The 17,831-nt window shown below is 45.2% G+C and overlaps 2 protein-coding genes across 2 annotated transcripts in view; both read left to right on the top strand.

Moving 5' to 3' along the window:
* Positions 1-1,093: 1,093 nt before the first annotated feature.
* LOC109264722 (small cysteine and glycine repeat-containing protein 7) overlaps positions 1,094-17,831 on the top strand; it is a 30,824-nt gene continuing 14,086 nt past the window's right edge. Inside the window, exon 1 of the mRNA XM_053904190.1 lies at positions 1,094-1,334. The gene's annotated coding sequence lies outside the window, so the exon portion shown is untranslated. The remainder of the gene's footprint in view (positions 1,335-17,831) is intronic.
* LOC128772581 (small cysteine and glycine repeat-containing protein 4-like) lies at positions 17,380-17,745 on the top strand. Its single transcript, XM_053888576.1, has one exon. The coding sequence runs from the start codon at positions 17,380-17,382 to the stop codon at positions 17,743-17,745; it is 366 nt and encodes a 121-aa protein (XP_053744551.1).

Here is a 17,831-nt window from a genome sequence, read left to right as displayed (position 1 = left end):
ATTTACTGCTGGAGGGAAGTCAAAGTGATGTAGTGGCTTTGGACAATGCATTAGCGGCTCCTCCGTAAAGTTCGACATGGTTACCATACGACCCAGCAATTCCACAGCTAGGTGTATGTATACCCAAGAGAAACAAAAACATGTCTACACAAAAACTTGTATACGAATGTTCATAGCAGCGTTATTCAGAATAGCTAAAAAGTAGATCCCACCCATATGCCCATCGATAAATGGAGAAATAAAATGGTATAACCAGACAATGGAATATTTTTCAGTCGTAGGAAGGAGGTACTGATTCATGCCGTCACACGGATGAACTGTGGAAATATTATGCTAAGTGCAAAAAGGCAGACACAAACTCTGTTTATGATTCATTTAAATGAAGTGTTCAGACTAGGCAAATCCATAAAGAACAGAGAGTAGCATAGAGTTACCAGGGCTGGAAGGAGGGAAGAATGGGAACAGAAAATGATCACTAATGGATGTAGTTTTCTTTTTGGAGTAATAAAAAATATTCTGACATTAAATAGTGAATTTTGTGAATATACTAAAACCCATTGAATTACATACTTTATTGTTTTTTAATTTTTTAAAAAAGTTTATCTTTGAGAAAGAGAGAGAGCATGAGCAGGGGAGATGCAAAGAGAAAGGAAACACAGAATATGAAGCAGGCTTCAGGCTGCGAGGTGTCAGCACAGAGCCCAACATGGGACTTGAACTCATGAACTGTGAGATCACGACCTGAGCCAAAATTGGACCCTTAACTGACTAAGCCACCCAGGTACCCCTGCATTATATACTTTAAAAGGTAAATTTTATGGTATGTGAATTATATCTCAATTAAAAATTGGAAAAAAAAAAAAACCACAACAATCCTACGTATGGATAAGTTATTCAAATACTTAGCCTCCCTAATGGACTAGAAGACTTCATCTGAATCCATAGCGACAAGCCAGCACCTACTAGGCACTCATTTTTTTCTTTGAGCGATTAAACAAGTGAGCTAAATACATACATTATCCTAAATTGGATTCCTTGGACTCATTTCCCAGGGGTGATAAAATTGGGTCCCTATGACTCATCTCTTTGTGATGATGTGGTTGCTTTCCCTGCTGGTGATTCTGCTGCTTTCCTTCCTGGCTTTAGCTATCAGCCACTTACCAAATAATATCCACTAGCTCAAGTGATGTTGTATGAGCAGTCTGGTCCTAATGGATTACGTGCCGGCACTTTGTTAACGATCATTCTAAGATTTCACATAAGATGCCATGGTTGCCTGGATGAAGAGACTAGATGGGATATTTCTGCAGTGAAAGCATCTATCACCATGTCAGGTAATAAGGGTTGAGATGTTGTGGGAGGAGGAAGAGAAGAGACAGTGGCAATGAGAAAGGAAGGGGTGACTAGCATAGGTATAAACGGAAAATGGGTCCTGGCCCCAAGTGTAGAAGGAAACTGATAGGTACTTTTCTCTGCTTTTATTTATTTTTTTAATTTTGTTTAATGTTTGTTTATTTTTGAGAGAGAGACAGGGAGAGAGACAGAGAGAGACAGAGCACGAGTGGGGGAGGGGCAGAGAGAGAGGGAGACACAGAATCTGAAGCAGGCTCCAGGCTCTGAGCTGTCAGCACAGAGCCCGACTCGGGGCTCGAACCCGCAAACCGTGAGATCATGACCTGAGCCGAAGTCAGATACTCAACCAACTGAGCCACCCAGATGCCCCTCTCTGCTACTTTTAAAGTGATAGAGCACTGACATTGCTCAAGTCAAGAAACAGTTGAGTTGTCCTTCAAATAAATCCTGATAAATTGGTTTTCCTCGTCCAGAAAGAATGAACAATGCTAATAGTTACTGCTAAAATATGCAAACACATCTAGGCATCATCAGCCACCATTTGACCTTGGGTGTCCAGCCATTCACCATTCCCGTCACTCTGCTGGTGTTTACAGCGAGGGAACTAAAAGCATGGGCTGTAGAATCCCTCAAACCTGGATTATAGTTCCAGCTCCACACCTCAGCAGGCCCTGCCTCTTTGGCAGCTTATTTAATTTCGCCGATGTTGCTCCATTTGTAAAACGTGGATCATGATATCCATCTTTTAGGATTGTCATCAGAATTAAGTTACTTGGATGTCTGTGTGTGCTCCATAGGTGTTAACTATTATTATGTCTTCATTATTAGCATCGTGGTTCTAGTTTCAAGTTTTTACTTGTTTAGAGTCCAAATTTCTTGTAGGTCCAGCCTAATTTTTAAGAATAAAATTTGGGTCTATATGTTAATATTGATTTAAATTGCAATTTTAGCATTACCTGCTTAACCTCTTATCATGAAAATAGACAATATATTCACACATGAATTGTATACATCCAATTAATAGGAATGAGTCTTCAATTCAGAACAAATAAAAATAACGCGTTTTCCACTCTTCAGACAGGTGAGTCATTCCCTAAATAAGTATATATCGGGGAAATACTTTCGAGATAAAATGATCCATTCTGCACCGTCGCTGAAGTCACCGACAAATTGAACAGCTGCTGGGACCGTTGGGAGAGTGTGAGCCAATGTTTACAAGGGAAAGAAGGGCTGCGTAGAGAGGTTCGGTGACTCATCGACAGGCAGACAACTGCCCAGTGATACGGACAAAACCAGATCACACGGTCCCTCCTTCCCACTCAATGCTCACTTATCCCAAGGCACCAATTCCCATGTTAAGGAAAAGAGTGATACTGGTCACTTGCCCTTAAGGTTTTCTCTTACTGTTTGTTGTCTTCAGTTCCCTGCTCGGGCTCCCCAGTGTACATCTTCCCCCTCTCCCGCTGTCCTGACCCCATTCTAGTTCACCAGCCTTACAGCCCCCAGGCTCTTTTCTGACCTCCAGTTCAAAAGGTTTTGTAGAGCCTCCAGTGCAAATGACAGCCTCCCACACTGTATCCCTACAGTCTGGGGAGCAGTTTCAGAGCTGCTCATTCCTGGGTAAAAATACTCAGCCCCATAGCCTATGGCCAGCATGGAGAAGTGTTTGATGAGAATTTGGTCTTACCTGCTGGCTCCTGGTGGGTTAGCGATGTTCCCCCGACACCTGTTTCATGTCCCCTTCAATGGCTCTTAGTTTCTAGTTCTTTATTCTGTTCGGTGTCAGAATAACTCAAAGGGAAAAGAATAGTCACTAACATCCTCCTTGAAAAATGGTTAAAAGCCAGTTTGAAGACACTGGGTCCCAGGGAATTAGGTGTGTTGCTTTGTTCTTGGTCCTGCCGGCCAAACTTTGTACCCCAGGATCGAGAGGCTGATGAATGAACTGAACAAGGGCCCTGGGCCCCGGGGGTTGTGTGGCTGGGTGCAGCGTGGCCTGCAGATGCGGATGGGTGAGAGGCAGGCAGGAGAAAGTCTTCTTTCTGGAGGCTGAGTTTCCAGCCTGTTGAAAACTAGCCGCGACACGTGGATAGAGGGTGTTACGCAATCTCCACTAGGACTAGTTTAGGTGCCTCATTCCAAAGGTTTCCTTTTTATTGCCTATTTGGCTTGGGTTTGTTTTGTTGTTTTTTGTTTTTTGGTAGCTCAGTTTTGCTTGTTAACTAATTACACATTTTTGTAACAAGCAATAAAAGCCACAATAACAATAAAACTCTAGATGAATTGTGGGATCGTTTTAATGTGTTTTCAAAAGAGTATTAGCATGATCTCATAATAGCACAGATGAAAAAAAGGCATGTCTGCCTTTAAGATGACTTTTTTCTGTGAGTTGCCATCACCCACTCTGGGTACCTCCCAGAAGCTTGGCAAACCCCAGAGGCCACTTGAACATCCCTTTTGAAAACCATGGATTTTAATTTGAATGAAATCTGTTGTATTATTATGGGGCTTTTCCTTACTCTGCTCTTTTAGATGACGTGCCTTTTAGAAAAGTGTTTCAATTCAAAATATTCCTAGACGAGAGCATCGTGCTTTAGGCTTTCTGGCTTTGCCCTTTTTTGGTGAGTTTTCTGGGAAGCGTGTCTTTGGCCAGAAGCTTAATGACACAGCCCCATTGTGCACTTTAATGAGAAGGGAAATGTCAGGTCTCCCGTGCCTGACCCCCACACCTCACACAAGACACGTTCAATATCCATCACCACTGGCCTTGTAAATGGCTTTAAGTGGATCGTTGGTGACGCGACCACCTGGTGTCAAACCCTGGAAAGAGGGTGAAGTCATTCAGTCATCAAATATTAATTGATGCCTTACACAGTGAAGGAGCCTGGGAAGGCAGCACCAAGCACGAGGGTTCCTGCCCTCAAGAACTTCAAGGGCTTGTAAACAGGCACGTGCATGACCCCACGAAGGTACCAGGAAGATCACGTAGAAGGCAGGTGCTCGCACAGGTGAGGGAGTAACTGACTCTGACCCAGGAAGAGGAGAGAGGCTCAGAGAAAGCCCCACAGAGCTTCCTTTTATTAACACAGTGGGTCTTTCCTGAGGACGTGCCAGGCACTGCCATGAGCAGCGGGAACACGGCCCTGAGAGTGTAGATAATGCAGCCAGAGTTCAACTCTCTTGGAGAGAGAGAAAAAAAAATAAGAGCCAAGTGACACGCAACAGTTGGGTGTTGACAAACAACCTAAGAGCTGCTTCCGATCCCCTGACCAGAGATCACTCTGAGAGGGGTGAGGTTTGATTTCAGAACCTCAAAGCAAAACGGAAGGCTTTTTCTGGCAAGGCGAACATCCAGTTCTGAGCTACCTGATGCAGACAGCGTTCCAAGTGACCTCAGCAGGAAGAGGTAAAGGCTTTCCTGCACAACCCAGAGCTGACGTCTTACCCCCCCCCCCCCCCGCCAACTTCTGCAGGCAGAGGAGAAGCCCTCTGGTCCTCTCACTGGTCATTGGCTGACCAGTGCATGCTGTGAAGTGCCTCTTCTCCAGGGCTTTCCGACTCCAGTCCAGGCCCCTTGCTCGCCGGGTCATATTCAGTCCTGAAGCACGGACCATGTGATTGAAAGCCAAGTCTCAAAGACTAGAAATGGAGTCAGTCACAGTCTTGGGTGCCGTGAAGGAGGCAGTAGGGCGTTCAAACAAAAGATTCAGAAAACAGTATCTGCACAGTTCATGGCAAGGATTAAAGATGAAAATCGAAATTTCAACCATGAAAGGGGTTCTCCAACAGCCAGGGACCGGGCTGGTTGCTTGGAATGGAGACTGACATAAAAATCCAATTCTTTTGAGGGTCTGTACGTGGTCACTGGCAGAAAACATGATAGAACAAAATGTGTCAACTTCTTTCTTTTGAAGATAGCTCTTAAGGCAAATCTTGAGGTTAGCGTCCATTCTCCATGGCCCTGCTTGTTCAGCTCCCCCGGAGCTTGAGGGGCCCTGCGATTGGCCCGCAACGCGCATCTCAGTGCAACTATGACCGTAAGGGACACGACTCTGACAATCGGGGACATTCTTCCCAACAAGCGTTTCTTTATTTAGCTTGCATGAATTTATGGAACACAAAAGATCCTTTCATAGCAAGACAACAAATGAAAGTAAAAAAAAGAAATGTTAACCATCAATGTATGGTCCATTATCCTATCTGTGCACTTGATTTTCAGCAGGACAGAACTGGGCATGAGAACGTAGTGGAATTGGCACGTAATGTGAGGGCATGATACAAGCGAGGCACTGAAGTTGTGGGAAAGTATTTCAGAAAAACAAAAATAAGTGAGTAGCCATGATTCCACTTTCAGTCTGTTCCACATGTGAATGGACTCCAGCATGACTCTTGTTTTCCTAGTTCTTGTTCACATCACTAGCAGGGTCCATTGAAATGATCGATTTGTGATGTGACAGAGAGGAGAGTCTCAAATTCCAGCTCCGAGTGCCCACGACTGACTTCCAGGTTGTGGGAAGAGAAATGGGGAGACTTGGAGGAAAGTCTGACCCACAGGCAAGCGCCGTCTGGGCGCATTCTACCAGAGGGGGGCCGGATGCCCGGTAGGGCACTGCTTCTTCCAGCCGCCCTTCCCGCAGCCGCAGCCACGGCAGCCACGGCAGCCACCACAACTTCCACAGCCACCGCACCCCATGGTGTCAGTAGAGAGGACTTGGGAGAGGTGAGGAGAAGAGGGAGACTCGGGGTGAGGGAGGTCTGATGTTTGCCTCTTCCCTGGGGGCCCTTAAATACTATATCTGGGGGTTTCGCACAAGATACTGCTCACTCTCCCTCCTTGTTTTGACCAGAGGGATGTTTATTTCCTGTTACTATCTCAGGAGCAGACAGGACTTAATTCTCCTTCAATTTCAGATAAATTACCTTTGCTTTCAAAGGAATCAGAACTGAAATAGATAATAAAACACTGCTTTCCCCCCCAATACATCTGCCTGTGAGTGCAATTCTTTTTTGTTGTTTGTTTTTTGCTTTTTTTTTTTTATTTGAAAGAGAGACAAGTGAGGGAGGGGCAGAGAGAGAGAGAGAGAGTGAGTGAGAGAGAGAATGGATCCCACGAAGGCTCTATTGTAAGAATTTCTTACATATTCTTGGCACAGAGCCTAATGAGGGGCTTGATCAAAAGACTGTGAGACTATTACCTGAACTAAAATCAAGAGTAGGATGCTTTATCTACTCAGCCACCCAGACCCCCTCAAGTAAAATTCCTTTGGTTAGTATCAGATGATCTAAACCATGGAGATTCATCTTTCTCTCTTCTTTGGCAGATCTTAGCCTCTCAGGGAGAGATACTCGACTGGCATTTTTTCTTATCTTTTGTCTTACCCTAATTATATGTATTTTATGTACATTATCTCGTCTAATCGCTCTTTAAAAGTCCATGAATTTGGTATATAAAGTCTCTATTCAAATGGACTTTATATTCAAATAATCTAGGATGTGCTGTACTATGTGTCTCCGTTTGGGAAATTAGCACTAACATGGCAGAGGTAATTAGAAGTCCTGGAGGGGGAAAAAGTTTGAAAAGAAAGCAAATCAATTTTCAGCAATGAAAGAATTTCTTACATATCAAATAGAAAACGTAATTTGAAAAATCCATTCAAGGGCTCCTGGGTGGTTCCATCGGTTAAGTGTCCAACTCTTGACTTGGGCTCAGGTGATGATCTCAGTCATGAGATTGACCCCTGTGTCTGGCTCTGCACTGACAGTGTGGATCCTGCTTGGGATTTTCTCTCTCTCTCTGCCCCTTCCCTGCTCACGTGCTTTCTCTTTCTCTCAAAACAAACAAATAAATATTTCAAAAAGACCCATGCAAAATAGCAATAAAATTATAACAGTGCTTAACCCCAAAGACGTGCAAGATATTTAGAAAGAAAATTATTAAATTGTGTTGAAGGACATAAAAGAGGAAATAAATGGAGAAACGTCCTAGGTTTATGGATGGGAATTCTCAATATCTAAACAATGTTGTGATGGTCAGTTTCCTGTATCTCCTTGCTTGGGCTAAGGGATGCCCAGATATCTGATAAGACATCTTTTTCTAAGTGTGTTTAGCATTGAGATTAGCATTGAGAGCAGTGGACTGAGCGAAGAAGACAGCTTCATCAGTGGGTGTGGGCATCATGCAATCCACTGAGGATTTGGCTGGGACGCAAAGGCAGAAGAAGGGTGTGGGGAATGAGCTTAGGAATTCCCTGAGCTTGCACCGATGGGTTAACAAGGCAGAAAGTAAGAGAAAGCCACAGGATGTACGCATCCAAGATTAGGTAAACAGGGCAAAGGCCCCCAGTATAGGACAAACGTATAGGAATAGGAAATCTCAGGGTGAAAACATCCAAGATGAGGTCAACAAGATTAGAGATTCAGGGCAGAAGTGCCCCCCAATTTAGTACAATAGCAAAAATCTGCTTTCACAGGAAGGAAGGACGAAATTAGGTGAACTGGTAAACAGGGCTATAGACCCCTGTGGGGCGAAGTTGCCCAGAGCGGAGCTAATTAGCAAAAGAAAGGTGCCTTGTTGACCCAGAGGTAGCATGTTCTGTCTGTCTGGTCCCCTAGGCAAGTTTAGGTAAACAGAGGTGGCGCCTCACGTCTGCTGTTAACAACCATCTGCCCGGCACCAGGACTTTGTTGTGTATTGACCCAAACCCCTAACACCACATATCTTCAACACCCCCTTTCCCTCACACCCGTGAGGTAATGTTCACAGTTTCATTGTCTCTTTGCACACGTCCATCACGCTTGTAAGCCTTCTGATCCTAATAAAAACAAAGCAAGGACCCTTACTCGGGGCTCTTGTCTCCTCTCGGACATTAGCCTCTCTCGCATTTCTACCCTGCGTTCGCTCTCTTGCTGGACAAGAGAGAACCCCAGACCCAGAGTCTGCGACAGAAGGGCAAATTTGCTCTTTGCTTGAGCTGGGACATCCATCGTCCCCTGCCCTCGGACTTCAGACTCAGACCAAATGACATGAGTGGCTCTTCTGATTCGCCAGCTTGAGGGTGGCAGATGGTGGAACTTCTCAGCCCCATGTGACGTGAGCCAATTCCTATAGTAAATCTATGTGCCTGTATCTACACCCAGCTATCCTATTGGTCCTGTTTCTCTGCAGAACATTGATGAATACAGATGTTACTCCTTCCCAAAGTAAGTAACAAATTCATTGCGATTCTGCTAAAAACCCTAAGAGGTTTTTTAACAGACCGAGCCACCCAGGCGCCCCTCCTAAGAGATTTTTTAAAACATGGTCTCTTTTCACTGTTTCTTTATTCACTGTTTTTATTCAAAACAAGTTTTTAGTTTATTTATTTTGAGAGACAGCACACGCAGGGGAGGGGGGCAGAGAGAAGGAGAGACAGAATTCCAAATAGGCTGCGGACCATCAGCACAGAGCCCGATGCAGGGCTTGAACCCATGAACCTTGAGATACTGACCTGAGCCAAGATCAAGAGTCAGATGCTTACCCGACTGAACCACCCAGGTGCCCCTCATTGTTCACTTTTTTAAAAAAAATGTAACAGCTTCTCCTAAAATCTGTTTGACCAAACAAAAGGCAAAGAATGTCAAGTATGGTTTGTTTGTTTGTTTTTAAGAAGAATGAGGAGAGAAGTTCACCTATTAGATATTGGGACTAATTCTAAAGCTATGATCATTAAAACAGTATGATATTCTGTTACTGAGACAGAGAGACTAGTGGACAGGAACTGAGAGCCCCGAGATGAAATCACACAAATTTTGGAATTTGGTATATGGCAGAAACATTACAAATCAGGAGAAGATCCTAGCCATTCAATATTGGTACTGAAATACTAGGCTATCCATGTGGATACAAATAATATGAGGGTCCTTCATACTCTACATTAAAATAAATTCCAGATCTGGGGCGCCTGGGTGGCTCAACTGGGTAAGCCTCCAGCTTCGTCGGCTCAGGTTATGATCTCGAGGCCTGTGAGTTTATGCCCCACGTTGGTCTTGGTGCTGACAGCTCGGAGCCTGGAGCCTGCTTCGATTCTGGGCCACCCCCTCTCTCTGCCCCCCCCCCGCCGCTCGCTCGCATGCTCTCTCTCCCAAAAATAAATCAACATTAAAGAAAGAAAAAAGTTCCAGATGATTTTAAGATCAAAAAGTGAAAAGCAAAACTTGACATTTTCGGAAGATGTGGAAAATTCTCTTTATGACTTCAAAGTAGTAAAGTATTTCTTAAAATATAAAAGGAATAGATTGATTAAGGACAAAATACATGAAAAAGAAGAAAACGTCTTTACAAAATGATGCTGAAAACAAAAGTCAAAACCAGTCACAGGCTAAGGGGAAAATCAGTTTTAAAAAGGAAAACAACAGAAAATGCATAAAGGATATTAACTGAGGAGTCACAGAAGACACAGCTTGACACGTGATAAGAAGCTCAATGCTACTAATGATCAGAAAGGTAGAAACGAAGGCCACACTGCGGTACATTTTGAATTTTTTTTTTTTAACATTTATTTATTTTTGAGACAGAGAGAGACCGAGCATGAACGGGGGAGGGGCAGAGAGAGAGGGAGACAGAATCGGAAGCAGGCTCCGGGCTCTGAGCCATCAGCCCAGAGCCCGACGCGGGGCTCGAACTCACGGACCACGAGATCGTGACCTGAGCCGAAGTCGGACGCTCAACCGACTGAGCCACCCAGGCGCCCCAACTGCGGTACATTTTGTATCCACCTGATTATCAAAGTGTTCAAGTCTGATAATAGCAAGTATCGGTGAGGATGCTGAAATGTTCGTACAACATTGGGTGGGAATATAATTCACTACAACCAATTTGCAGAGCAGTTCAGCAGCATCTGGTCAGGGTAAAGATGTACGTTACCCATTTATTCATTTACATCAGTGTGAGTTCACAGAAAGAATAATCCTAATCTATTCAGTGAGGTATCATCTGTTCCTGTCATCGTTCTGATGCTCAAGTTGTCCTACATTTTTTTCCAGCAGCCACACCTTCAAGCTGGCTCTTGTACCTTTTAAAAATATCTCTGTCATTTTCTGAGTATCAACTTAGATTCTGGCACAAGATGTTCACGGCCCATTTCATCCTTTCCCAGCCCCAGACCCGGAATCAGCCTTTCTTCCAAAGAGTCTGGTTCCTTTTATTGGAGAATGGTGTTGAGAATCCAAGATCGGGGGCGCAGGTATGACCATTGCTAAGATATTTTTCTAGACCTACAGTCATTTCTGCTATGACACAACATGTGTGTTCCACCAAATTGTAGAGCTGTACAAAATCACACGATTAAAAACCACAGGGCTTATGGGGTTGGGGAACAGCACTCAAAAAACTTAATCAGTGACTTGTTTTCAAAATAAAAATTGTACATGATTTTACACATATGTTTAAAGTATATAAATCCTGGGACACCTGGGTGGCTCAGTCAGTTAATCGTCCAACTTCGGCTCAGGTCATGATCTCACGGTTCGTGAGTTTGAGCCCTGCGTCGGGCTCTGTGCTGACAGCTCGGAGCCTGGACCCTACTTCGGATCTTTTTGTCTCCCTCTCTCTCTGCCCTTCCTTGCTCACACTCTGTTTCTCTCAAAAATAAACAAACAAAAAAAATCTATAAATCCTATCAGAAATGTGGCACTCTACCTTGAAAAAGATGTGAAATTTGTTTGTGGAAGGGAGGTCTGAGAAAGATTGCAGCTTGAGTTATTGTCAGGGGATGGAAGGGGGAAGATCTGAAATGGGAGGGAGAGTTGGGACTACAAGTGCGGATGAGCGTAGCTCAGGACATAGGGCACGCAGGAGGGTGGTCATTAGTTGTCTGAAGTGTGTGTGTGTGTGTGTGTGTGTGTGTGTGTGTGTTAGCTGGATGCAGCCTTCTATATTTACTTGGCTTTTCTTATGGGCAAAGCCCTCCAGAGGCAAAGAATTTGCATTCTGCTCAAATTATTCCCTCATGTATCAATCTCCTTGGAATAAACTTCTTCCAGCCCTATTGAGGTATAATTGACAAATACAAAATTATGTATTTAAGGTGTACAATGTGATGATGTGATCTATGTACACATTGTAAAACGATAACCATAACCCAGTTAATTAACACATACATCGTCTCACTTAGGTACCTTTTTTTTTCTTCTTGCGTTGAGAACAGTTAAGACGAACTCTTTTAAGCAAATTTCAAGGACGCAATACAGTCTTATTAACTATGGTCACCATGTTGTGCATGAGATCCCCAGACCTTCCTCATCTAACTGAAACTTTGCACCCTTTGACGAACATCTCCCCTTCGTCCCCTTCCCTCGGCCCCTGGAAACCACCTTTCGATTCCCTGCTTCCATGAGTTTGACTTTTTTAGATCCCGTACTTAAGCAAGAACATGCAGTATTTGTCTTTCTATGTCTGGCTTATTTCACTTAGCATAATGTCCTCCTTGGAACAAATCTGCATTTTTAAAACAAGTGTTATAGCAGAACTGACTGTATTATATACCAGGACTGATGCTAGGTGTTGGGAATTTAATTAACTGATCTTCTGTATGTTTTCCGCTTGGCCTTCTGTTCTAGAGCTTTTCATGTTACATTATTATGGGTTACTTCTGTCTCTTTTTGATGGCCTTGACAGGCTCCGTTAAGAGCAGTTTTCCCTCTTCTTCACCTCACTCCCCCTGACAGCTACACAATGTCTGGAATGTAGGAGACAATTATTACACTTTTGGCGAACTGACCCAAAGAAGGATGAAGGGTGGGCCTTTCTTTTGTGGTGCTGTCCATTTAGAGCTGGCTCTTCACTGAAGTGGCCGTTCACCATGTACGGCAATTTACATTTAGCTTAATCGAAATTAAGTCAAGAAGGTTTGTTCTTCAGCCTCATTAGTCGTATTCTAAGTACTCAGCAGCCACATGTGGTTAAGTGGGTACCATACTGGCCAGCCTCAGAACAGAACACTTCCTTCGTTGCCAAAAGTCTGTTGGTCAGTGTTGGTCTCGACTCCGGTGGATAAAGAGTTGTAGCTCCCTAATTATCCAGATCACTGTCAGAAGACCTGGTGATGCCCTCCACCTTCCCATGAAAGTGGGAAAAAGATGATCCCACATTTGGGAAAATATTACTGAAAACGTTTCCGACCGGGGGTGCCTGGATGGCTCAGTCGGTTAAGTGTCCAACTCCGGCTCAGGTCATGATCACAGGGGTCGTGAGTTTGAGCTCTGCATCGGGCTCTCTGCTGTCAGTGCAGACCTCACTTCGGATCCTCTGTCTGTCTGTCTCTCGCGCTTTCTCTCTCTGCCCCTCCCCCACTCTCTTTGTCTCTCAAAAATAAACATGTAAAAAATAAAATAAGAACTATAAAAATATCTGATTTTTCTGAAGAAGACTTTTAGCCTGAAATGTTTTCTCTTTTTTTAAAAAATGTTTATTTTTGAGAGAGAGAGGGGGAGGGAGGGAGTGGGGGAGGAGTGGAGAGAGGGGTGGGGACAGAGGATCCAAAGTGGGCTGTGTGCTGACAGCAGAGAGCTCAGTGCGGGGCTGGAACTCGTAAACTGTGAGATCATGACCTGAGCTGAAGTCAGGCACTTAACCGACTGAGCCACCCAGGTGCCTCGGAAAAATCAGATTTTATTTTTCTTCATTTTGATTTTTTTTAATGTTTATTTTATTTTGAGGGAGAGAGAGACAGAGAGGGAGGGGGGAAGGGGGAGGGGCAGAGAGAGAGGGAGAGAGGATCCCCAGCAGGCTCGTGCTGTCAGCGCAGAGCCTGATGCAGGGCTCAATCTCATGAACCGTGAGATCGTGACTTGAGCAGAAATCAGGAGCCAGAGACACTCAACCGACTGAGCCACGCAGGTGCCCCCAAAAATCAGATTTTGAAAGAAGGTTGATTTATGTAATAAAACGTACAGCATTCAACAAAGGAATAAGCTATAAAGGAAGTGACCTTTTCTGGAAGAGACAGCACCAAGGAAGTCTATACGCTGACTCTCGAGCCTCTCGAACAGTCATGTTTTGCAAAGCAGACTTGGAGGACGAGTGGCAAAATGACTAGGAGAGAAACAGAACCTTGCCTCACCGATGCCAAGAGAGAAGGGCATGTCAAGAAAGAGTGATTTGCCAACTGCCCAATGCTGAGAAATGACCTTGTAAATTGCCTGGAGAACATACCTTGGACTTAACCACATGGAGACCATCCGGGACTTGAGTTAGAGCATTCCCAGTGAAGCTGTCCTCTAGGGAGGAGTGGAGAATTTCTGGAGTCCTCGGTGGTGGTATTTATTTATTATAGTAAGCGAACACACCATAACACCCAGGATACACACTATCATCCCCAGTTATGTTTTTGAATCATGCATATGCGTATGCACAAAGTTCTGGAAGAAAATTAGAGTGAACAGTAGTTATTTCAGTAAGGTGTGATGGTGGGTAATATTTATTTTCTTTGTATTTCTGCGCATTTTCCAAACTTTCTACAATGAACATGTATAGCTTTCATGATCAGAAAAAGCAAAAATTATATTAAATATGCATACATGTGTTATTAAGTTATCAGTAATTATGTTTAGTGAAATCATGGGTAATATTTTGTTTCTACATATTTTATGATTTATATATTAAAAAATATATAACTCTTTTATGTATTAAAAGATTGCCAATGCATTTTACTATATATAATCTTACGCATGCTGTGCTGACTGTCCTATCCCACGTTCTTGATCCCCGCTGAATCCCTATTTTATTTCATTTGTCCCCAGCTTTATTGAGGTAAAATTGACAAAATTAGAAGATATTTAACTTTACAGGATGATGATTTGACATAGGTACACAGTGTCAAAGGTCAATCCTTATTTTCTAATGTCACTGCGCTTGTGCCTGTCATCTAGAGGGTATTGGGATGACGCTTTCTGCAAGAGTGGGTGTCAAGGACAGGAGAGACAAGAGGCAGGAGCAGGAGGCAGACTGGGCCTAACAGAGGTGTTTCCTTGCTTGAGGGTGGGAGAGATGCCTTCCTAAAGGATGTGATGCTTGGGGTGCCTGGGTAGCTCCGCAGGTTAAGCATCCGACTCTTGGTGTCGGCTCAGGTCATGATCTCACGGTTTTGTGGGTTCGAGTCCCGCATCGGGCTCTGCACTGACAGTACAGAGCCTGCTTGGGACTCTCTCTCTCTCCCTCTCTCTCTCCCCTTTCCCCTTCCCCTTGTGCTGTCCCTGTCTCTCTCAAAATAAAAATTTTTTAAAAATCCTTAAAAAAAAATAAAGGTTTTGATGCTGATGAGAAGGGTCTAGAAAGCAGAAGGGGTTCATTGCTGTGTCTGTAGTGCCTACAGTAGGTGGGCACTTAGTAGGTGCTGAACAAAGGAGATTTGTGGAGGTAGAAGGTGCATGAAAAAGGAGATTCAAAAGGCCAGAAGGGTGGTCTTCAGAGCACAGATGGAGGGGCCGGCCAGTGATGGGAGGAGTAGGGGGAGCACCACCGTGGTTATAAGTCAAGGTAAGAAGAAGAGAGACGGCACTGAGTCAGGCAACTTTATAGATTCTATGGTAGGAAGCGCCTTCTCAGAGTGAAGGAGGAGGCATCTTGCATCTGAAGAAAGGGGACAAGATTGGAAGTGGTCATTGCCGGAGGAAGAAGGGGAGCCGAGCTGATGACAGAAGAGAGGTGAGTGCAGAGGAGGGTGGGATGGAGGGTCCCACTGGTTCCCAGAATGCCTTCCACAGGGGCGCTACCAGATCTCAGCCCCCTCCTGCGTCGCCATTGTCCTCCTACTCAACCCCATTTCTGCCTGTTTTCCTTGTCTTGTTCTCTCCTTCCTTTGTTGAGATGGAATGAAGACACAGCCGAAGGTTGGAAAAAAGAAAGATCAGTTTCATTTGGAGGGATTGCGCAAGGCTAACACTTGAACTGTGTCTTTAAAAATGAACAGAATTTCAGGGGTGGAACTTCGGCTAACGACACGTCACAAGGGACGTTTGGAAGGATAAAAGTTCAAGTAATGATTGTACGGCTGCTGTATTTCCTTAGTAAGAGCAAAAAGGTCTGAGTCACAGGAGGGATCTAGGGTGTGCTCTGTGTTGCCACCTTCATCCCACGGGGCTTTTGCTCTGTGGATGCGGTTCCTTCTTGTGCAGGGTGTTCCCTGCTGAGTCTTGCCTATTTCATTGCTCTTGTCCCTGTCTTAATTTCTAAGTGCTTCGCACACCGTGCAGCACATAGTGCCTGCACCATAAAGATTAACTACTGGTCCTAATGGTATTAATTCCCAAGCTCTCCCTTCTCGTGTAGGCTTGGGTTACTCTAGAGCCCCCGACAGACGATTAGGCTGCAAAGCAAATTGGAGTCAGATTGTTACTGGTGAGTCTGGACTTTAGTTTAAAGACAATCAGCCGAGGACTGTTGAGTAACAACAAAATGTGCACCACTGGAAAATATAGCAGCAGAAGGTAGGATTTTTTTTTTTAATATAGAAACAATAAAGTTTTATTAAATGGCATTGAGCCATTGTTGTACCATATACTAACCATGTGTAGGGATTTATTATACTTGATGAGGCTAAAGTCAATAGTTGGGTGCATTTTTAAGTGGTTTCTTTCCTCAGGGGCCCAAATTTTCCAAAGCTCTGTTCTGGCGGTCTTCAGTGTGTGGCTCAAGGACCCAGGCGGGGCCCTGAGGCTGGTAAGAGCATCCTTTTCAATTGCACATCTGCGCGAGGCTGGGTTTTCTTTATGCATTTTGATCAAAACCACGCCGTACAACAGTTTCAACACAGAAGGTAGATAATGAGAATCCAGGCGTCTTTGACTAAGTCAGACATTAAAGAGGTTTGCAGAAGTGTAAAACAATGTCACTGTGTTCACTAAATTTTGGGGAAAATGTAGTGCTTTCTCCCCCCCAGAAAAGTGCTATTTGTGTGAGCAAGTCATGAGCTGTTAGTGTTATTTTTAGATTAATGCAAACACTCTGAGGTCAGCCAATCAGAGGAGGGAGTCTCTGGGGACAGAGGAACTTCCCTCTGAAAGCTCACCTCCTCCTCACCTTATGGTCTGGTCTGGGACTGGGACTAAATGTACACACGTGACTCATGCGCAGAGAATTAATCACAAGGCAGGGCGCTAAGGTCCTGAAGATGAATCCGGGGACCGTGGGCTTCTCCACTGAGAATGAGTTTTCTAATTGCAGTCAGGCTTCCCTATCCCAGGTAAGGAGAGGTAGAAGTATCTTCTAGTCTAGATGTATGTAGCCTCTTTGATGTGTGACATACAGACCAGGGGTAGAAAGAGTGGATGTTGCAAATTTTTTTTTTTTTTAACATTTATTTATTTTTAAGAGACAGAGGCAGAGCACAAGTGGGAGAGGGGCAGAGAGGGAGAGAGAGAGAGAGAGAGAGAGAGACGCAGCATCCGAATCAGGCTCCAGGCTCTGAACTGTCAGCACAGAACCGGACGTGGAACTCAAACCCACGAACCATGAGATCGTGACCTGAGCCGAAGTGGGCCGCTTAACCGACTGGGCCACCCAGGTGCCCCGGCAACTTACCTCCTTTATTTAAGGTTCTATGTTCTCTTCCTCCCGCTGAAAGGACCCCTAAGCATTTTCCTGAAAGAGGTGTCAAGGGAAATAACAATTCCCCTGCGGAGATACTAGCGAGCAAGGCGAACCGTGGCCAGATGGGTCTCCTCCGGCTCATCTATTCCAAGACCAGCTATATTTGAAAACGGGCTAGCTGGGTTCTTTGCTAAATATTCCCACTGGGTGAAACAGAGATAAATTTACTTAAACGGAAAATATGTGACTTAATGGGACTAAAGGTGTCAGGAAATAAACAGGAAGGGCCTGAAGTTTTCCTATAGGAACTGAAATAAACAACAGGGAAGTGGTCACATGTCTTCCCCCGCCCACCTCCCGGGTTGGTATATAAGCCCCTCCCCCAGCAGGAGGCGGCACCAGACCTCCCTCACCTCCTGAGTCTCCCTCCTCCCCTCTCCTGAATCCTCTCTGCTGACACCATGGGGTGCTGTGGCTGCGGAAGTTGCGGTGGCTGCGGCGGCTGCGGCGGTGGCTGCGGTAGTGGCTGCGGTGGCTGCGGTGGCTGCGGTGGCGGCTGCGGCGGTGGCTGCGGCGGCGGCTGCGGCGGCGGCTGCGGCAGCTGCACCACCTGCCGGTGCTACCGGGTGGGCTGCTGCTCCAGCTGCTGTCCCTGCTGCTGCGGCTGCTGCGGGGGCTGCTGCAGCGTCCCCGTGGTCTGCTGCTGCCGCCGCTCCTGTGGCTGCAGCTCGTGTGGCTGCGGCTCGTGTGGCTGCGGGAAGGGCTGCTGCCAGCAGAAGTGCTGTTGTCAGCAGACGTGCTGTTGCAAGAAGCAGTGCTGCAGCTAGGCGGGCGGGCGGCCTCACCCCTGCCCAGGAGCTGCGGGAGCCCCCCTGCCCTGCAGGTAAGACTTGGCCCACCCTCCTCCGTCTCC

The sequence above is a fragment of the Panthera pardus genome, unplaced genomic scaffold, assembly GCF_024362965.1.
Source record: "Panthera pardus isolate Hobbes unplaced genomic scaffold, ASM2436296v1 HiC_scaffold_10, whole genome shotgun sequence".
NCBI lineage: Eukaryota > Metazoa > Chordata > Mammalia > Carnivora > Felidae > Panthera > Panthera pardus.
The sequence above is the reverse complement of the archived record's forward strand: the minus strand, read 5'-3'. Positions and strand labels throughout refer to the sequence as shown.

What these genes read in the sequence shown, in the direction of transcription:
- LOC128772581 (XM_053888576.1), top strand. Translation starts at nt 17,380, where the DNA reads ATGGGGTGCTGTGGCTGCGGAAGTTGCGGTGGCTGCGGCGGCTGCGGC.